This window comes from Dendronephthya gigantea, unplaced genomic scaffold (assembly GCF_004324835.1).
Source record: "Dendronephthya gigantea isolate DGI-Jeju-01 unplaced genomic scaffold, DenGig_1.0 000080F, whole genome shotgun sequence".
NCBI lineage: Eukaryota > Metazoa > Cnidaria > Anthozoa > Malacalcyonacea > Nephtheidae > Dendronephthya > Dendronephthya gigantea.
In genome coordinates, this window is record NW_021163090.1 from 882,529 (window position 1) to 902,832 (window position 20,304).

At 39.7% G+C, this 20,304-nt stretch overlaps 3 protein-coding genes across 3 annotated transcripts; 2 read left to right on the forward strand and 1 right to left on the reverse strand.

Annotated features, from left to right (window-relative positions):
• The first annotated feature begins 1,201 nt into the window (after nt 1-1,201).
• On the forward strand, nt 1,202-2,432 carry LOC114532753 (MIP18 family protein galla-2-like). Its single transcript, XM_028554333.1, has 3 exons — nt 1,202-1,402; nt 1,566-1,817; nt 1,993-2,432. The coding sequence occupies exons 1-3, from the start codon at nt 1,276-1,278 to the stop codon at nt 2,085-2,087; spliced, it is 474 nt and encodes a 157-aa protein (XP_028410134.1). The 5' UTR covers nt 1,202-1,275; the 3' UTR covers nt 2,088-2,432.
• Nucleotides 2,433-2,785: 353 nt separating this feature from the next.
• On the forward strand, nt 2,786-8,293 carry LOC114532696 (ribosome biogenesis protein bop1-like). Its single transcript, XM_028554261.1, has 25 exons — nt 2,786-2,921; nt 3,217-3,366; nt 3,470-3,682; nt 3,754-3,864; nt 3,949-3,989; nt 4,112-4,229; nt 4,320-4,421; nt 4,508-4,612; nt 4,695-4,749; nt 4,829-4,881; nt 5,037-5,095; nt 5,206-5,308; nt 5,380-5,460; nt 5,533-5,602; nt 5,717-5,849; nt 5,941-6,038; nt 6,149-6,237; nt 6,319-6,379; nt 6,543-6,592; nt 6,686-6,760; nt 6,862-6,964; nt 7,053-7,137; nt 7,237-7,344; nt 7,500-7,570; nt 7,687-8,293. Exons 1-25 carry the CDS (start codon nt 2,874-2,876, stop codon nt 7,767-7,769), a joined length of 2,265 nt encoding a protein of 754 aa, XP_028410062.1. The 5' UTR covers nt 2,786-2,873; the 3' UTR covers nt 7,770-8,293.
• Nucleotides 8,294-8,844: 551 nt separating this feature from the next.
• On the reverse strand, nt 8,845-20,186 carry LOC114532604 (rotatin-like). The gene is made up of 33 exons (XM_028554148.1): nt 20,120-20,186; nt 19,833-20,020; nt 19,375-19,615; nt 19,200-19,283; nt 18,765-18,967; nt 18,508-18,652; nt 18,307-18,319; nt 17,895-18,144; nt 17,602-17,784; nt 17,254-17,469; nt 16,808-17,155; nt 16,136-16,694; nt 15,522-15,912; nt 15,214-15,396; nt 14,861-15,121; nt 14,528-14,743; nt 14,093-14,381; nt 13,838-13,966; nt 13,442-13,684; nt 13,277-13,369; nt 12,630-13,024; nt 12,363-12,539; nt 12,019-12,281; nt 11,699-11,842; nt 11,208-11,603; nt 10,920-11,020; nt 10,748-10,825; nt 10,506-10,632; nt 10,213-10,436; nt 9,701-9,974; nt 9,433-9,536; nt 9,213-9,297; nt 8,845-8,969 (listed from the first exon to the last, which is right to left on the reverse strand). Exons 1-33 carry the CDS (start codon nt 20,184-20,186, stop codon nt 8,884-8,886), a joined length of 6,756 nt encoding a protein of 2,251 aa, XP_028409949.1. The 3' UTR covers nt 8,845-8,883.
• Between the last annotated feature and the right edge of the window lie 118 nt (nt 20,187-20,304).

The window sequence follows — 20,304 nt, forward strand, 5'->3', positions numbered from 1 at the left end:
TTGCCGCCTTCCAAGGGATTAACAGTGGAGCCGTGGTGACGATTAACGCTATGACCCAATTGAGAACCACAAATATTCTCGCGCGTGTCGGAGTGACCCGACGGGTGTAGCCAAATGAGTCTATTACTGAAATTAAACGGTTGAACGTGAGCAAAAAGAGACTGCCTAGGGACGCCAACCAAACGACGCCCGTATACCAATAAAACACGTCCCAAATCCAAACATACATGTGGACTATATAAATCAGGAGTGACACTGCTGTGCCAAAGTCTGAAAATGCTTGGCTGAGAATGAATATGTTTGCTGGAACGTCGGCGTAGAATCCCAACGAAACTACCGCGAAAATAACCAGACCATTTCCAAACAAACCTAAAATACTCAGTATTATGAAAACTGCTGTCAGTATTCCTCGTTCATTGGTCGAGAGATAGGATTCTAACGGTTTTAAAAGAGTTTCGTTTCGGGTGTCCATTTTTTCTTTCTCCAAATCCAATTTGATATCCGGAGTCTCAGAAGCGTGTAATTTTATCTCTTTTGAAGCATGTCAGTTTGGTTTATATTGTCTAGTTTAGAGAGATTCACCTGCATGCGTTTAATCATTGCACACACTTGAAATTTGCATGCATTTCTTTCACTTTAAACCTTGGCTGCCAATCAAACTTTAGTCGAAAACGCTTAATCAGAATTGCAACATCAAAAGATCATGTTAATGTTCGCTGTTAATACTCAGATCTTAATTGCAACGCAAACCAGAAAGCAAATATCGTCTTATTGCATCTTAATAAATATTGGAGTATTGAAAACCACTCAAATTCACCTGTTCTCTCTTATCACAATTGACTGCAAATGCGCATTTTCCCGCGTAGCCAAAGAAAATAAATTTTAGTCCAATATCACTTAATTCTAATCACTCGATTCCGCATTATTCTTCCCACGCGCCCAGCCAACTTAGTCGCTGCGTTATTGTCTATTATGAGGTTTTGATTTGATAATTATGATGTAGATACTTATATTTGAAAAAAAATAAATAAATATGAAAAGCGAGAATGAACGGAATCGTTTCTGTTTCAAAATTAGCAATGTCTTCGTGTAGATGATAGTCAGTCACGTTTAAGAAAAATAGGTCTTTTCTAAGCCAAAAATTTACTAGTTTTGAAATGCTTTTTCCTTTTGAAATGTTTTTTCCTTTTGAGATACTTTTTCTAGAGATACTAGTACTTCACCCGAGCCTTTCCAACCGAGCACTTTGCGAAGAAGTGTGGTAACGAATCCAAGATGGCTGCCGTTCGAGGTTTGGAAAACATTAATCCCGAAGTTCATCAAAAGGTTAAAGAAAGAATATTGCTTGCAGAAGAGGAAGATGATGATGTTGTGGATAAGATTGATCAGAGGGAGGTGTTTGGTATCCTTTTTCTATTCTACAAGCTACAAAGAAGCAGAAATTTAGCCTAAACCTTAGTGTACTTTCATCAGTTTCATGAACGAATCATCCCAATAAGACTTATTCCCATTCGATATCATAGGACGGGAAACCTACTACAGGTTTATTCTTAATATTCAACAAGATCTTGTCCGTACAATCAATGATCCTGAGCATCCACTGACTCTGGAGGAACTGAGCGTTGTTGAAGAATCCCTGGTCAAAGTTGACGATGAAAACAACAGTATTCACATCAACTTTACTCCAACCATACCTCACTGTAGTATGGCGACCTTAATAGGGCTTGCCATCAGAGTGAAACTTTTGAGATCATTACCGGAAAGGTTTAAAGTTGACGTTGAAATAACTCCTGGAAGCCACGCTTCTGAACATGCTGGTATACATGTCAAATATACAGTTACAAGTTAAAAATAAAAAATTAAAAAACTCCATATTGGTTGATCCCTTGCCTGGTGAAATTGGTGATATTTCACTGCTAATTTCATGAATTAAAACAGAACCGTTTTCTTGTCCGATCAGTCATCGACTCTTTATTTTTGTTTTATTTTCAGTAAACAAACAGCTGGCTGACAAAGAGCGTGTTGCAGCAGCGTTAGAGAATTCTCATCTCCTTAAAGTGGTTAACCAGTGTTTATCTTCCGCATGATCAGCCAATTAATCGAGCGAGGACGTGTCTGGCCGAAGATGTCGGTGAAGATTGGATTTAATGCGAGAAGTTCAGAAAAACAAAATTGAAATAGAACTAAATAATGTTTTTCGGTTCGGCTTTCGAATTGCGCGTTTTACGAATGATAGTTGGTGGTAAAAATAGCACATCATTGTTATAACAAGCACGATTTATCCAAAGAAATCAACAACATAGACTCGGGTAATATATACCAACTTTATGAAACGACTATAGTTTAAAATAGCACGTTTGTAAAAAGGGACATAGAAATTGTAAATAAATGACTGCCATTGAGTGTAATGAAACAAAGTAATTTTTTCGCTTGCGAGTATTCAAGTGTATGTCAAGTGTGTGAACTGTCCAGGATTAAACGTGAAGTTTAAACGTGAGTCTTGGCAATCTTATGTGAGGAATGATTCACGTTAGGCATTAGAGCAAATGTACGCGAAAATTGTGAGCCAACCTCGTTCCCAGCGCTAGGTTGGGTAAGTGCGTGCGTGCGTAAGTGTTAGCCAATCAAAATAATTTTGTAGAACTTCGTGTTGGGGGGGGGGAGAAGAATCACCTGCGGTTCACTGGTTGTGCTCGCTACCGATGACCACGATATTGTACTTACATCACGTTTCCGCCACAGCTGACCATTTTATATAGAATTTTAAAACACGTGGAAAAAAATTAATAAATACAAAAAATATAAATTTCATCAAAATATTTAGTTATTTCGTTGACATTGGGGATAAATTCTGGTTATATTGAGAGATCAAAATGCCAAAACGAAGCTTTGATTCCGAGGAGAGAATCCCAAGTGTAAAGGTAAAGTTGTGATGGTTGCAATTCAGAGATGCATGGTGTGAATTTCATGGTATATCATCATCGTACTGCCGTAATTTGTCGAGTTTTGATCGTTTCGATGGCTGGATTTTGTGTACTTTTCTTGATCCCTTCCCTAGCCTTAATTCTGTCATATTTATCATCATGATTCAGTTTATTTCATATGTTTCTGGACTTGCCATGCCATCATGTAATCCTTCTACCACAAGTCCACAGGCAGTCGTATCAACCAGTGGGTTTGCACATTTGCAGAGACTAATTCATGAGTTTGATATAGAAAAACATTGATCTTCTTCCCGAAACGCTGAGTGAAAAGGTTACCATAGAAACAGGAAATGATAGCACAGACAGTGAAGAGAGTGAATATGAAGGACTGGGCTCTGAAGAAGATACAGATGAAAGTGGAGAACTTGAATCGTTTGGAAATGTGAGTGCGAAATGTACCATAGTGTGATGCTCAAGTCCTGCTTTTAGTGGTATACTGTGAACTAGTTAGTTATAGTAACCTGATCACCGTCAATAACCAATAGGACAGCTCAAATGAAAGTGACGAAGGTGAACCAAATCAGGAGGGAGATCTGGATGGACAATCAGCTTCAACCAAGAGTGAAGATATCAATAATGGTGATGAAGATGAAAATGAAGAAAATGAAGGAAGGAGAAGAAATGGCAGAAATCTGGCAAAAACGAAGGAAAATATAAAATCAAGTGTTGATAATGAATCAGAAGATTCTGACGAGGAGGTTGTTCAAACAATGCCCGTTTCTACCAAGCTCTTTATCCCATCTAATTAGTAATAATGACCTTCCTGTAGGAGCTTCGTAATACCATTGGGAACATTCCAGTTGAATGGTATAATGAATATCCGCACATAGGATATGATCTGCAAGGAGAGAAGATCTTAAAACCTGCAACTGGAGATGAGGTGAATTTTACTTACAATATAACTATTTGTGATGATCGAATTGCTCTCAACCATGAACTAAAGTTCTTTATGTTTTATCGCCAGTTGGATGAATTCCTATTAAAGATGGATGATCCAAACTACTGGTAAGAGAATTACCTGGCGTTGTTGACAGTCAAGAAGCAAAATAGAGCAAATAGATTAGGAGTTATAAGAGAAATAGCCTCCTCTTATCAATATTAATATGAAACCTTTGAACTCATTCTAGGAGAACAGTGAAAGACAAACAATCCATGAAAGAAATAGTTTTAACCGACGAAGAACTGGGAATAATCGAGAGTATACAAAATAAACACTATCCTGCAAGTGCTGACGATCCTTACCAGGTAAACAACCAGCATTCCTGAAGTATTCTGTTTAAACTGGCTACTCTAGGTCCATCCACAATGATATGCTATCATCCTCTTTGTTTTCAGCCGTACATTGATCACTTTACGTCCATTAAAATGGATCATCCAATATCCAGCGGACCTGAACCAAAAAGTAGATTTATACCATCCAAATGGGAACACAAAAAGGTATATTTTCGGAAGAAGTTGAGTCATAAAACGTCTGTTAACAACTAAACAGCGCTGATTGTGATCTGGGATATTTTCATTTGCAGATAATGAAGATTGTTCGTGCAATTCGCAACGGTTGGATTAAGCCAAAGAAATCGGAGACAGATAAACCTCGTTATTACATGATTTGGGATCAAGATGATTCACAGGTCAACACAGCATGTCAGCCGAACATTGTGTTGAAAAATATGTCTTGTTATAGAAAATACCGACTTTTCGTTTTGATTTTAGAAGAAGTTAGCGAGATATAATATGCACATTCCTGCTCCGAAGATGAAACTACCGGGTAATGAATAAATGAATATTGTTTTTATTACGAAACTGACGGTATTCTTCCATTGAACGGATGTTTTTTTATTTCCCAGGTCACGAAGAATCCTACAATCCACCACCGGAATATTTGCCAACAGAAGACGAAGTACGCTCGTCCTATTTTAAAATAGCCGAAGAAAATTGTCTTGACTATAAATTGCGCTTTCTTAAGACCTTAAACAGTCTAACCGAAGTAAAATTATTTTTTAAATTTCATGTTTAACATTGTGTGATTGATAAACTGCATGTCGTTCCAATCAGGTCAAATTGTGGGAAGATACGGATCCTGAAGACAGACCAACAAATTTCCTGCCAAAAAAGTAAGATTTTTCATTCAAAACAAAATTTTTTCATTCCTCTTTTCACTCATATTGCCTCTTATTTTCACCCATTTTGTTTGCTATTATCGGCGTTTTTGTTATCTCTGTAGGTACTCTAGCTTACGTCTAGTTCCTGGCTACAACAATTTTGTCCAAGAAAGATTTGAAAGATGCCTTGATCTGTATTTGTGTCCACGACAAAGAAAGATGCGGGTGAGAATCATTTTCAGAAAACTCATAACCATGATTTCTGTGCACTCATTCACTTGATGTATTACTCACAGCTGAACGTCAACCCTGAAGATCTCATTCCAAAATTACCAAAACCAAAAGATCTTCAACCATTCCCAACAATTCAATCATTGGTAAGAAACATCTTGTTTCTTGAGACAGATCATAATTTTCCAGAAGACCAAAAATATTGCACGTCTTTTCAGATGTATCAGGGACACGAAGGGATAGTTAGGTGTTTGGCGGTGGATCCTAGTGGACAGTGGCTGGCCTCAGGTGGGATATTATGATTATCTAGCTGTCATCAGATCTTGCTACACGATACATAATATCTATCATAATGGTTGCTGTATATTCCACAATCTTGTTTTTCGTGTCATAAATATACAGGTGGGGACGACAAGACTCTGAGGTACTGGGAAATAGCCACGGGAAGATGCCTTAAAAAATTACAGTTTGAACATAGAGTTCAGAGTGTGGCCTGGAATCCTAGCCCTTCGTTATCTTTGGTCTGCCTTGCTGTGTGAGTGATCTCTGCATTAAAACTATTCCGACCGCAATTATCGTCAACATTTCCAAATATGAATTAACTAAACACTGTTTTACTTCCGTAGAGACGACACAATATTAATAGCAAACACGTTCCTTGGTGATAAACTGATTTGTCAAGCCACTGAACAAGTTATATTTTCCTTTGAACCTCCCGGCGAATGTGAGTTTTTTCCTGATCACAGAACCAAAACGAACCCTTCTTCCCTCTTTCTTGTTTGTGAAAATAGTGCTGTGTGTCACTTATCCCTTTTCAATTATATAAATACATAGCGAAAGAGCAATTAGTTTTGTGGACCGACGTTAAAATTAACGAACAAGGACATAAAGACGGAATTAGACTCGCTCTTAAACATAAAAAGGTACAACTCGGTTGTGACTTGGGTTTTTTATCCACTTATCACACTGGATATGATTTCAAGATGAACAATTCTATTTCTCAGGCAATCCAACAAGTTACGTGGCATGGAAAAGGAGATTATTTCTCTGTCGTCTCGCCTGATGGTAAAATTAGCTTGTAATTTTTGTGATTATACCAATCACGTATAATTGAAATCATCAATTAAATTGGTTGATCAAAATGGTGCATTTCCAGTATTAAAAAACTACCGTAGCGTGAGAATTTAATTTGCATGATTTTCTATATTTTGATAAATCTTCATCGTAGGAGCCAATCAATCTGTGATGATTCATCAATTAAGTAAACGTAGAAGTCAGGTTAGTCATGTATATCAACTCATTTTAGTTTGTACAACAAAAATACACAGTCCTAATTGTTTCCTAATCGTTAATGCTTTGTATGTTTCACAGCAACCCTTCAGAAAATCCAAAGGTTTAATCCAGTGTGTCCGCTTCCATCCTGTTAAACCAATCTTATTTGTCGCGGTTAGTACTCGCCACATCTCGCGAATGAAGTCATGAAGATGATTTAATACAAGTTCATCTTTTGTTGAATTTTTCAACTTTCTTTTTCGCTACAATTTCAGACGCAACGCTACGTTCGTGTTTACGACCTTTCCAAACAAGAACTCCTGAAAAAACTACAATCTTCAGCAAAATGGATCTCAAGTATGGCGGTACACCCCAAAGGTAAATTCACATTTTTTTATACAAGAACCGCTTTCTCTTATATGTTTTCAAAAACGGAATTTGATATTGAGCGATATATTTTTGCTAGGTGACAATCTAATTATTGGCAGTTACGATCGCAGACTGTGTTGGTTCGACATAGATTTATCATCGTATCCTTATAAAACCCTAAGGTAACTCCCCGCATCCTTCAATATCCTTCAATACCAATGGCGTTTCCTCAGGAAAACATTTATGCTTCACTGTTATTTCGGCAATTTTCTTGATTTCAGACATCACAAGAAAGCGGTACGTCAAGTAACGTATCACCAACGATATCCACTGTTTGCCTCATGCAGTGATGATGGCACGGTCATCATTTGTCATGGCATGGTTTACAGGTCGGTAACTTTTATGCTTCTAAGTTCATTTAACGTAGTCTATATATATTGAAATCTTATAACCTATGCAATAAATACAACCTTTAATTACTTGACTTCATTTTGAGGAGGTAGTTCTAGTTTTATTTACTTGAAGCATAATTTATTTTGTTTAGTGATTTGATGCAAAATCCATTAATTGTCCCCGTCAAACTTCTGAGAGGTCACAAAGCGACAGAAAATCTCGGTTCGTATACGTAATTAAAAGTACCGCTTTCCCTGACCCTATTCTGCTGTGTATTTCGACCGTAAGCTACCACATTTGCTGTTTTCTGAAGATTTTTTGTTGTATAATTCATGCAGGCATCCTTGATTGTGTGTTTCATCCAAGTCAACCCTGGATATTCACATGTGGAGCAGATTCAACGGTCAGGTTATATACGTGAGAAAGACAGCCGAATTTCGATTCGAAAGCAGCCAGTTGTACTTTACGAGAAACAAAAATATTTTTACGATCCCAAGTACAACGACAGTCGTGCAAAACAATGTGTCTATTCACTGTATTGCCATGGGAGTCATTTCAGTTTTATATCATGTAAAATATGGCCTCTAGTTTGTCACGTGGCATATAGATACAATACAAGTGCCGAAAGGGGTCAATTGCTGTTCGAATGATTACTAACAAGACATGCAATCACACTGAACTCTCCGCCAGTCTCCGGTTTAATTGTGTCATTTTATAACATTATATTAGAGCTTTGAACTGGCTTTGATCATAAGGATGCTCTTGTAAGAACAAGTAAATTAAATCAAATATTATTGGACTACAGTAATGTCGCTATAATACTGTACGGATTAGTGATTTGCTTGGTACCGACACGTGTGGTGGTCTAAATGTTTATACCGGTGAATTAAATTGATTTGAAGCGAATTTCAACTCAAATTTGACGCAAATATATCTTCAGTAACATTGCAATCTTCTTGTGCAATAATTGCATCGTTGGTTTGATCAATCTTTGCTCAAATTCGAAGCAAAAATTCCCAATTCCTGGTCGAGTCTAATACTCGAGTTTATGTATGAATCAGTCAATCAATTTAATCCGACGTAAATCGCAAACAACCAAATTAAAAGAAAGCGATTACTTTATTCTCACCTCTTACTGCTTTATAGTGTCTTCACCACGAGCTTGCTCTGAAAATGAAGAAGCTTTAGACTTCATTTATTCATTTATGGCGTTTGTTTCATTGATATATTTAAGAAATATTCCGTCTCAAAATTGAGTTCACCTCACGTTCTACGATCGTTTAAATTTGCCTCGCACCATCCTGGTACCCAGGCTATTCCTCTTCAAAAATGCAAAGTTTTCATTGGCTGGAACAATGGACAAATTACACGACGTGTCTAATTATGAGTCGCATTTAATGCAAACGAGTTGAAATCAATTAAGTCATGCACTTGAAATTCGGATCATAATAAACAAAATTTCGGATAATAAATATATTTGCATTATGCCTATGGTGTGTTTTTTTCACAATTACCTGTCCAGAATATATAAGTATTTATGAGCCTAATATTTTTAAAATGTTTTCAACAGCTTGTTCGTACTGTTCTCTGTGTTTTTCTTCCCTCAAATTAACACCAGATCCTGAAACGCAACGAATAGGAAACTAAGCCTGTGTTATTCGTCCTAAATCCCCAGGAATACTTCGCATTATCACAAAGATACCTGCAGCAATTAACCCCATTCCCCGTGCATTGTGGCAAACGATTTTGAATTTCTAATGACATGCTAGAGCAAAAATTTGGATTGGGACACATGAAAGTTATTGAATCGAAACTCTTACTAATGTTAAAGATGATTATATATTTTAAATACTGTTTACAGTACCTTCTGTCGCCGTTTGTTTGAGAGACAGTTTAGAGTCTGACAATCTTTTTATAACCAAAGCAGGTTTAACAAGAATACTCTTAGCCTAAAACAAGACGAACAAGTTCACTGTAAGTTGACCATACACGCGATGCAGGGCAGTTCACAGGATGTTCATTCCAAAAGTATAATTTTGAATATGGAACGCTCCCAAATCTACGTCTCAGCCAAGGCAACTGACCTTTTGATTATTGGTAAGTAATGCCCAGAGTGCGGAGGTCGATATTGCTCTCATGTAGACGGAAGACTTATCGACGTTCTTTAAAATTATTTCCAATATATCATCTGAAAAAAAGGAACCACGTATCGTTTTAAACCAGGGATTATTTCTATCCTACCTGCGAGTACTGTATGAAATGACGTCGATTTAAATTAAGGCCTAATTGATTCTAATTGATAGTATAAGCGGTGGTACATTATTGAAACTACTGCAAAGCTCGACAACTTACTGTTTGAGAGAAGCAATGTTTTGCTGGGAACATGAAAGCATAAATTCCTCAAAAGCAGCATTGCGACTTCATTTATTTTCTTATTGCTGGAACTACAAAACTCGAGCAGTAAAGGAGTGAAGTTCTCGATCTTAACAATCATCTGCTGCCCATCACGATGGAAGGAGATATTTGCCAGTAGTTCCAACCATAAACTGATTATGGTTTTTTGCCCTGACTTCCACTTTTGGCGACTGAGCGATTTCAGGCGCGAAAATTCCACGATGAAGTTACTCTGGAAAAAGATTAAAGAAATGCTGTAAACTTTTTGTGCCTGTCAATTTGATAATTTTTTTCCATTCAGCAGAAAAGTAACACGGAAACAATAAAGAAAGCTTTAACTAGGTCAATAGGAAGGTATAGAACCAGCCATAACAGCTCGTTAACATATTACGTATGTAAACTTATAGTTTTCCTCCTGCGATAACATTTGGCAACAACTTCCACTTGCACTTTATTTCCTTCTTCCCTACCTTCCACATAATCCCCCGGCATTCTGACGTCATCGCCATATTCTTTAACAGCGAGAATAGAATTTGACAAGAGGCCTGGTTCCCATGTCCGCTGGAATTGTTCAAGAGTTTCGAGCCATATTTGGAGGCCATTTTTATGACGCAATGAACGAAGGTGTTGTTAGACGGACCTAAACGAACCGAGGATCCAACACCACTGGATGTATTTGACATGGCAACAGAAGCTAAGGTAAAGAAGAAGAAGGGTTCAAGCCACGGATTATATCCAGGACTGGTCGACATTTCTTACCAACCTTGTGAGCAACGCGCAGTCAGAGTACACAGGAGGTCAAGAACGGGTAAGCAAAGGGTTTTCACGACGGTACACCAGGACCATAGCTCTTGAAGAACTGATATCACACCTGCGTCGATCGCCTTCAGCTAAAATATGTAAACGAAGATGGGGTTAAATCGGTCTGACTGTGTGCCTACCAGAGCACACCGAGGACCCCAAGAAAGGACCATTTTGCAAGTCAATACTATCCATAATCGTTACCTTCGCATAGTTTGATCTGAAAACGAGATTCTTTAAGGTTTCCAAGACACGAACTATTTCGTTGAGGTGTTCCATTTCCTACAAGAAACAAAAGATATCTGCAATTATCTTGTGACTTGCAGTGAGAAAGTAATACAGAGTATTGTATCATAATACCTCTAAAGTCTCCTACCTTTTTTCGCGGTCCTGAAGTTTTTCCCACTTCTAAAGTTTCCATGTTTAGTTGATAATGTTTTTGTTTGATCTTTTCCAGACTTTTTGTGAGAAACCCATCTGGGAAAATATATAAATGGGATATCAGGCACGGCACCATGGCCCTCAAATTTCTAACAAAGCTATTAATAAATGATTTCAAGATTTCCACCCGCCTGGGTCCTCTTTACATAATATATAAGTGCACTAATGCTTAAATTTAAATCGTCAGGTATGTATATATAAGACACAAGTCAACACCACACACCTTCTATTGCGGTCTCTTTTGCTTTATAACTGATACATAACAAATGTCGAAGTGCCAAAACAACAAATTTTCTTTCCTCAATTCCTTCCTTCGTCTGTTTATCATCATCATCATCCTCGTACGCCAGGAGCAGGATACGACAAAGTTCAGCTCCATCGTCGCCGAATTCGTTTCTCTCCTCAGAAGTTTGACTCGGAACAACAGTTACATCATCTGCTTTTCCCGCGCCGCCGCCGTCTTGCGTGTTATCACCGTCCAGTAATCGAGTGAGCTTCAGATCAGCGTCATTTCCTGAGACCATACGCTTGCCTTCACGGAGTAGCAAGTGTGATAACAGATGTAGGAAGCTGCTTTGTATTTTTAACTCGTCCGTGAGCATGACATGTCTGAAGGCAACTGGCAGGGAAAGAGACAAAACATGTCGATAAGAATCGATATCGTACGATTGTTCTTATACCATCGTTTGTTATGCGTCAAAAATGATTATATACCTCCAAATATTTTCCAGTATTTCAACATCATTCCCTCCAAAGTTGTTTCCAAAAGATGGTTTCCTTTAACTGTTTTTATCAACGATATGAACACAATCACGACACTATCCCACATTCGATGGCAAGATTTTTGAACCGAACAGGCTGAAACACAAAAATACTCAAATGGTTGGTTTGGGTACTTTTACCTCGCAAAGGCCTTAATCAGTTTTTAACCACAACAAAAAATTCGATATTTACGATGGATAAACCACTTGTCTTCATATCGTGTTTATTCCCATTTGAACTACATCAGCTACATGACTGACAGTCATTCTTACCCAACGTTGAGCAGTTCACACGAAGCAGGAGAACGATTCTTTCTAAAACTGTAGTGTTCTGTTGTAAAGCATGCAAAATATGCGGGTCCTTTGAGGCACAGGTGACCAACAAAACACAAATCTTTTTGTACATCTCTAGTATATCCACCAGGTTCATCTCAAGATGACGTTGTTGTGACGTCATATTGACGTCAGCATCTTCCAGCGACGTCACAGCCCCAAGTTGGGATATTAATGAAAGCGCGTATTTGTTGTCAAGATGCCTAGAGAAAGTTTAAAGAAAAATCTTCTGTTGTTGTTATTTAGGAAATCAGAATGTTCTTCATCTTTAGTTTCTACAGTACCTGACAAAAAAACTCAACACGTCTTCGTTTTTAACTTTGTCTAAAACAGTCTCGGGGGAAACCTGGACCAAGTTAGTTACCACGTCACTCAGCGAGGCCACGAAGCGCGGGGTTGCCCACGCGAGAATCTCAAGGGACTCCACGGTTTCAGGTGAGGTGGAGAATTGGTTTCCATTCCTAGAAAACAACAGAACAAAGCAAAAGAGAATCATCCCAGAGCGTAGCCATGTGTCCCCGCACGATCCCCTGACGTTCCTGCTTACTTACCCTGTGCTCGTCGACACCACCCTACTCCCCGTTAGTAACGGTATTGTCGACGATGCACGAGTCGATTCTCCGGTACTTGTAGAAGTACTCAATGTCTCCGGCGAATTCCGAAGTAACCGTTTGCCGGAATCTCCAGTGGAACTTGATGATATCAGCGTTGTCGTTTCCGTTGATGCTCGACCACTACTGCGCTGACTGTCAGTGTCAAGAGACTGGTATGGAATACCATATTTGGAACGTGTGCTACTGGTACTTAGGCTCTCCGCAAAGGTCACAGTTCCCGGTAAACGAGGCGTGTTCTGTATGACGAGGTTATGTAACATCTGCTGGAAACTTGAGTAGAATTTGTGATGGGAAAGGAGCAAGTGCAGCGCAGGAATACCGTTGATTATCTCCTTGAAAACAAGACAAGTATTACCATGTTAGATACACTGAATATCGCCATCAGTTATTAGCTTTCCACACAGGTTCATAGTCTCTTCACTCAATGATCAACTGTTATCATAGAAGAAAAACTAAACTAACTTCATTTAAACTCGATAGCTCAATCAGTCCAAAACAAATCAATCTTCCTTGACCTCAGCTGACGGAGTCGACCACTGTCTAATTTGTCTAAAAAATTACAGTTCTAGACAGAATAACCTTACTTCATCACTTTGAACCATGAGTCCAGTTTCTACGTTCGGTGTTCCTCTGTCCTTCCTCATGCAAACGAGAAGTGTTGAAAATAGTTTGGCAGCCTGGATAAAGTTATGCAAAACTTTAATGACATTGATAATTTATTAAAATCAATCTTTGATTGTCTTTCTCACCTGATCTCTGACTAAGCAGCATTCTCTACCATCCATAAGAATAGTGACAGCCAGGTTCCATAAACCACCAGCAAAGTTCTGTTTCACGCTGAGCGGTGATCCAGTCTGTTGCAGGATGTGAGTGGCGATGGACAAACCACACCATCGAACTTCAGCTAAATGATCAGTCCACATCGTGGAAAGCCAAGGAAAGTCAGCGTTGTTGTCGCTGTCAGCGATTGGCGGGAAGACCGAAGGCCAGTCCTGGTAACGAGATGATTTGACTGAATCAATTGAGCCTGGGACTAGACAGATTACCGGAAAATAATAACGAGAACTTTCAAGTGCAGTTCAAAGCAAGGGAAATTTGTTTTCAGCTTTGCCTGGCAACCAAGGGTAGAGAGGACAGGCAAGTACCTTTATTTTTAACACAGAAGATATTTCATGGACGAGATGGGTCAGGCATAAGCTGACTGACATCGTAACTCCACGACCCATGAATGACGTCAAAGCACCAAGACGTCCAGCATTGAAAGCTGTGAGCACCTTTTAAAAAGCAGAAAAAAAGAGCGAGTAAGCTCGATAAACTTCAACTGTATTAATAGTATTTCATGCAGCTACCAATTCTGAATATAGACTATAGTCTAGTAAATTATTTCCAGAATCTTTTACCTGAAGTAAGCTTGCTAAGATATTCGTACACAGCTCCTGCGGTTCGACCAATTTTGATGCGTTACTAAAGCCAGGTATTGCTGTGATCTCGACCAAACACTGCAAGGTACTCTCCAGCACTGGTAGATCATAATACTGAGGACTGTCCGTCAGGTTGAGATTCATAGTCAGGCTGAGGGTAAAGTCACCCGCATAGATCATCTCGCCCGACCATAACCAGGGCTTGCTTACATTCCGCAGCCGTCGAAGAAATATGGCAAGGAACTCCAGTAAGTCTTTCAGAAGCAATCTAAAAGCATTACAAAATTCATCTGTGTACTAAACACACGTAAAACGTTCTATGGCTGCACAAGTCACAGGAAGTTTCCAGCTCTTTGACTGCACAAGCGCAAAGACAGAAAAGGTACATTCAATACCCCCGTCAAACACGTGTACCTCTTTGATTCGGACTGGGTACCATCTCCAGGCTCCTCTCGGACACGCAGCAATGACGCAATCACGCTATCCGGCGTCATGATCACGTGAGCCAACCATCCAAGGAAACCCTCAGGAAGGACTGAATACGAGTCTGTGATCAAGTGACAGAACATCTTGAGAACATCGCCTAGGAGTTGATCATCGTCGGCACTCTTCGGAAACACCACGAAGTATCTGGAAACAAAAAAGAAACACCATGGTCGAAAAATCTCGCACAGTTTACACGCAAATAACTTGAGCAATCGACCGGATATCCATACTCAAAGAATCGACAACTAAGAACTGGTTTACCTCTCAAAGGCAGTTCTCCAATCACAAGAGAGAAACACCTCTCGAGCAAGATTCGTACTCGGTCGTTTTTCATTTATTTCCCGAGATTTCGCTCGGCGGTCTGCCAGAAATTGCATCGAGAGCCTGTGTACTGACAACCTCACAGCGTAATGAGAGGTCGCATTGATGATTGAGTTGATTACTTCAGTCACGGCTACTTTGGGAGAACAGCTCTTCAGCAATTGCGAGTCTAGAGTCGTCCACACCAATTCTTCAGTCACGCTATACAGAAAAGAAGGATGTTACCAATATATCTGCAATATGATTTAGTCTAATTAGGTACATCACTTCACCCGATGAAAGGCAAGCTTTACCCGTCCGAATTTTCTGTCGTCACTTCCGGTATGTCATCCGGGCTCTCTCGCCAAGCTAGATTCCAGGCCACTCTCAACATCGACAACATCGGTTCAGTCCTCAAGGGATCACACTCGGTCTGTTTCTCTCTTTGATAAGGATTGTACATTTCATAAATCGGAGGATTAAATGGCAGGGTATACCTGAAACGGAAAACAAAAAAAAGTAGCGAGCCGATTTCTACACAAAAAATACTGAAAAACATCAAGTACTCCTCAGAAAAGATAGACTTGGCGATGTAACTTCAACAACGGAAAAAAATTATCACCTTTTCATAACCAAGGCTGGTAAAGCAAACATGATATCTTCTCCTTTTTCCCGTCGCTCGTCTTCCAAAGGAATTCGTGCCACTTCATCAAACAAGAGCAACGTCATCAAACACGACACCTCGTACCTCACCGTGCCCCCGGCAGGGGCGAGCAGTGCATGACGGGATAACATATCGTACACAGAGGAATTCTTGGCCAACTTATGACGACATCGGACGCTATATTCCGCGAGCATGCGCAGGATTTTCAAACACGGTGAGACGAGTTCAAGTTTAGGATTAACAATGGGACTTATGTGCGCTTTTCCATCTTTATACAACGATTCATGAAGAATCTTTACCACGAGTTCATCAGCATTCTCTTCCAGTAATACGTTGTGCCAGGAAGGATCTAAAGCGAGGCAATGGCTAATAAGTAAAGCATAGAGATCATGCACCAGCCTACAGGGATAACCCAATGTGTAAAATTTGGACCTGAAATTACAGGAAATTCATTGTGTCCACAACATGAGTTCCGTGGTTAGTGGAACAACAACATAAGAATAGTGTGACATAACCGTTGTCTAACATCCAGGAAGAAGACGTTTGAATTGATGGAGGGAACAACAACTTACCTTGCAGCAACACAGCTAACTGTTCCGCTGACGATTTTCTCAACGAAAGCTCGTTCGTTTCCATAGTTAAAATATCAAACAACTTGCTGATCCTTTCCTCGTCAAAGTTCGCGTGTTTGTTTGAGCGATGTGAACGAGCCGACGACGCGAATCTCTCGACGATAAAAAGATCACAACTATTCTCCAGGCCTCCGCTCGGATAAACCATCTCGCGTTTCTCCTTCAAATCTTGCTGGACTAGACGGTGAATTAGATGACCATAACTTTTTGCGCGTAGTGCTTTGTCCTTCAGCAGCATGCAGCGTAACCAACCTCTGAGGCGTTCGAACTCCGAAAACGGGACGATATCCCCGTCGGCAGTTAGGGAACAGGGCGATTCACCCGGTGGGGCTAACAACCCCAGCAGGCACGACCCTAGTTTGGTTCGCTTGTCCAAGTACATTTGAAGAAAAGAAAGGGAGGTCACAAGATCATCTAGTAGTTTTCTCCACATTTTAGCGCCCATATTTAGTCTGCCATCCAGGAGTGTCCCGATGATAGTTGAGGCTGTTTGTGAAATCTGCCGAACACAAAATAGCTAGAATTTATAAGCTTATCCTAGTGAGGGAGTGACTTACAGTGTAGTGAGGGAGAATGACTATCTGTTAATAAATAAATTCATTGATAACTCACCTCCGGGTCGGTGTCTGCCAAACCATAAGCACTCAGAATGAAGATAACGTCACAATCTATCATAAACAACGCTCGGCTGCAATGCTTTGACAAAGGGTTAGTGACATGGCTGTGTTTCAACGCTTGCTTCAGAACCTCGCAGCAACATTTGTACGTCTCTCGTCTGGCAACGACGTCAACACACGATAACATGGATAGAAGAATATTCTTTGATAAAACCTTTGTTTCGCCATGGTTTGATGGCCGTTGATGGACGTTACTGATCAACTTAACCGCATGGAATATAAGCCGCTGGTTACGGTGATAGGGCAACCCCAGTAAACATGAATCCAACTTCAAAATATCAAGCTGTCTTGGTTCATTTCTCCCTTGAATGTATGATATTCACAATTATTCTCTATTTTCCCTTTCGACTTACTTCATTCAAATCTCCAAATATTCCTTACCTTTGTTCGAATTTGTTTAAGAAAATCAACAGAGGCGACCATCGAATCTTTGACTCTAATCACCCTGTCATACACCTCCATAAAGTCCGCATCATTTTTCAAAACAGGACAACGTTCCAAGCTTGTTCTGATCCAGGGCAGCGCCGTGGAGAGGATTTCGTTGGTGATCAAGGCTCGAAATGCCTTGACAAGATCTTCATCGGAACTTCCATCATTCTGGCGGGAAAGATGAGGAAAAGTGATACAAATTTTAGCATGGTTGTTATTAGATAAATACGATCAAACGTGGCCAATCTTTCACCTAAATTCGAACGAGTGCAAGAGATGTACATACTCGTCTTCACTTACCAGATCAGAACTTATCATAGGACCATAAAATTCTATCAACCACAGTGCTATATTAACGACTGTTATCGCGTGACGGGGAATATTATGTTTCACGATGCTTTCCGAAGCTTGAAGACCACATTTCAACATGTGATGGTTGATCGTTTTTCCAACAAAACAACACAGCTTCTGGCGTAATGGTTTCTAGTGGAGACCAAAAATGAATAACACTTCATTAAAGTTACTAATTGTCATCCCAGCTGTTGCAACGCTGGGCTCAACCAAATTACCATTACAAAACATGTGGAAAATACCATTTTATGACGATGCCACCATTGTTTTTGTGGATAACAAACTTCGAGCAAGTTCAAAGCCTCTTTCACGGCTCCCAACAATACCAGCGGGTCAGCAACATCGCACAACAACGAGAAACATCCTCGCAACACTTTTAAACAAAATTCATCCATAGACATTTGGTTTAATTCCAAAGCTTCCCGAACGAGACCGTCAGATTCTTCATCATCATACGCGGATTCAACGCTCCCAGCTCGATTCAACGATTCGCTGAAAAAATAAACGTTTACAATGCAGACACTTGTGATCAATTGTTCGCTGGTTCTCGCAACGCAAAACTACCGACCATCGTGTCTCTTGAATTCTCACAGCGAACAGGTTGTTTCAAGCGAAATGATAAGTTTAATTCTAAATTAAAGACGTAGGTCTTACCTCGATCTATCGCCTTCATGAATATTTGTTCTTCAAATCAGACATCTCGCTTGTCGGTGAGACAACTGCACTTGACGGGACGAGTCATGCTCAGCCATTGTCGCCAACAGTCTACAAAAAGACACCATGCTTTTGGAAACTGAATCCTAGCGTTGACCAAATTGAGCTTACGTCAATGAGCTTTCCATATAACGACCTTACCTGGATGAAGACTGTACCACTGGGGATCAGTCATGAGGAGATAACGATGCTTTAAGTGGATGCAGAGTGTGGATAGACAAGTTACCGCAGACATACGAAGATTCTGATACTCTGACGATTGGACTTCTAACAGATTGTATAGAGTCTAGAAAGAATTTGAAAAATCTACATGTAAGGCGTTGAGAACATGCAGCCTCGAACACAGGGAAGCCAAGCTGGACACTTCTAAAAAGGTTTAAACTGAGGTGAAAACACACCTGGACGATGCTTGGTCGCTGTAAGAATATCTCTGCAGGAAAATCTTTGAACAACACGTCGCTCAGAAATTCGCACGATTTCTTTGCGAGGATTGAGTTATTGCTCTGAAGTCGCGTGTTTGTGGTCGCCAAGACGTGACGATCACTATCCGCTAGTTGGATCCATGGAAAATGCCAGTCAGCTTGGGTCCTGTGATCCTCAACTGTCAAATGAACATTAAGATATAGTTTTCTCAAATTGTATATTATCTACAGTACAACCCCCTGATGAATCCGTGTTGAAACCGTCTGGTTTTCACACTTTTATGTGGAAACCGATCTAGTTTTCCTCTCACTATAATAAGAGCACTAATTCTTTGAACTTTTGCCAGTTGTGTTGTAAAACTCTTAAAACCCTTCACATCACATCTTAAAGAGGACGTAGGATCATTTTACCTGCTGCTTCATATCTATGTCCTGCAGGATTTATTTGATTGTCATCAACTGGTGATGCAGGTTTCTCTTGTATGGGTTTTCTTTCTACAAAGATTGTTAATCCTTTGTATATACAAGCAACACATGCATACTGATTGTATGGTTAGTTTTCAGCAGCAAATATCTGTGTACATACCTTCCACCTCTTGCGAGGGATCAGCTCTAATTGGTTCCTCACTGGGTTGGGAAGAAACAGCCTCCATGCCACGCCCATAATGTAGTGGTTCTTCCTCAAACTCAACAACCTCAGGTAGACTAAGAAGGCTTGTTAGGACATTGTCAATATATTGATACAATGATGGATCTATGTCACGACGTAATTGAGACAAGAAATCGATGGCTCCAAGGCTGACCAAGGTATCCAAGCCTGAACTGTGCTGTTAAAAGTGGACAACAAGAATATATATACTGATTTCTGGGGGTAATTCGACAGACACTTTCAATAGATGCCTCCTGGATTTGCAATGTGTGAGTTAATTAACCAACAGGAAACATCGCTTGCCTCATTTTCAAGGGTGTATTCGTAATTAATAGTATTAATAATTTAGAGAGCAGAATTTACAAGTGATGCATAAAATCAATAAAAAAATCAACCTTTGATAACTTTTCCAGCAATTGGAGGACGTTTTTTTGCTGTGAACAAGGCTCGAAATTAAACCATTCTAACAGCTTTACAAACAGTTCCTTCTTGTGAACAACATCGCCAACACAAAGTAGATCATGGTCAAGTTTGAATACGATATTTTGAAGAGCACGCACACGTATTTCTTCGACAGAATGAGCTAGATGATATATAAAAAGACAAAAGCGATTGAATTGCAGAAGAATCGCAAAACCATACCAGCTATATGCTCGACTTGGCGAGTCATTGGTGCACCTACCTAGTTTTGTTATCAGTGGCTGAATGTCAATTTCGCCATCAGATGTCAACGGAGACCCATCACTCATGATTTAGTGAATTTACCGCAAATATAACTGTTTGTAAACACAGTAAACACAATTTTTTTGTTTGTAAACATTGGAAGAAGTGAGCGCCAACATTTTGAATTTTTGAATTAAAGGATAG

Bases quoted from the DNA above. Each gene is read 5' to 3' on its own strand.
- LOC114532753 (XM_028554333.1), top strand. From the start codon at position 1,276: ATGGCTGCCGTTCGAGGTTTGGAAAACATTAATCCCGAAGTTCATCAA. The intron at 1,403-1,565 runs GTATCCTTTTTC...ATATTCAACAAG, and splicing joins TGATCAGAGGGAGGTGTTTG to ATCTTGTCCGTACAATCAAT. The intron at 1,818-1,992 runs GTATACATGTCA...TTTTATTTTCAG, and splicing joins CCACGCTTCTGAACATGCTG to TAAACAAACAGCTGGCTGAC.
- LOC114532696 (XM_028554261.1), top strand. From the start codon at position 2,874: ATGCCAAAACGAAGCTTTGATTCCGAGGAGAGAATCCCAAGTGTAAAG. The intron at 5,309-5,379 runs GTGAGAATCATT...TATTACTCACAG, and splicing joins CACGACAAAGAAAGATGCGG to CTGAACGTCAACCCTGAAGA. The intron at 6,039-6,148 runs GTGAGTTTTTTC...ATAAATACATAG, and splicing joins CTTTGAACCTCCCGGCGAAT to CGAAAGAGCAATTAGTTTTG.
- LOC114532604 (XM_028554148.1), bottom strand. From the start codon at position 20,186: ATGAGTGATGGGTCTCCGTTGACATCTGATGGCGAAATTGACATTCAG. The intron at 16,695-16,807 runs GTGAGTTATCAA...TGTGTTCGGCAG, and splicing joins TGGCAGACACCGACCCGGAG to ATTTCACAAACAGCCTCAAC. The intron at 13,370-13,441 runs GTGAGAAAGACA...AACTTTATCCAG, and splicing joins GCTGCTTAGTCAGAGATCAG to GCTGCCAAACTATTTTCAAC.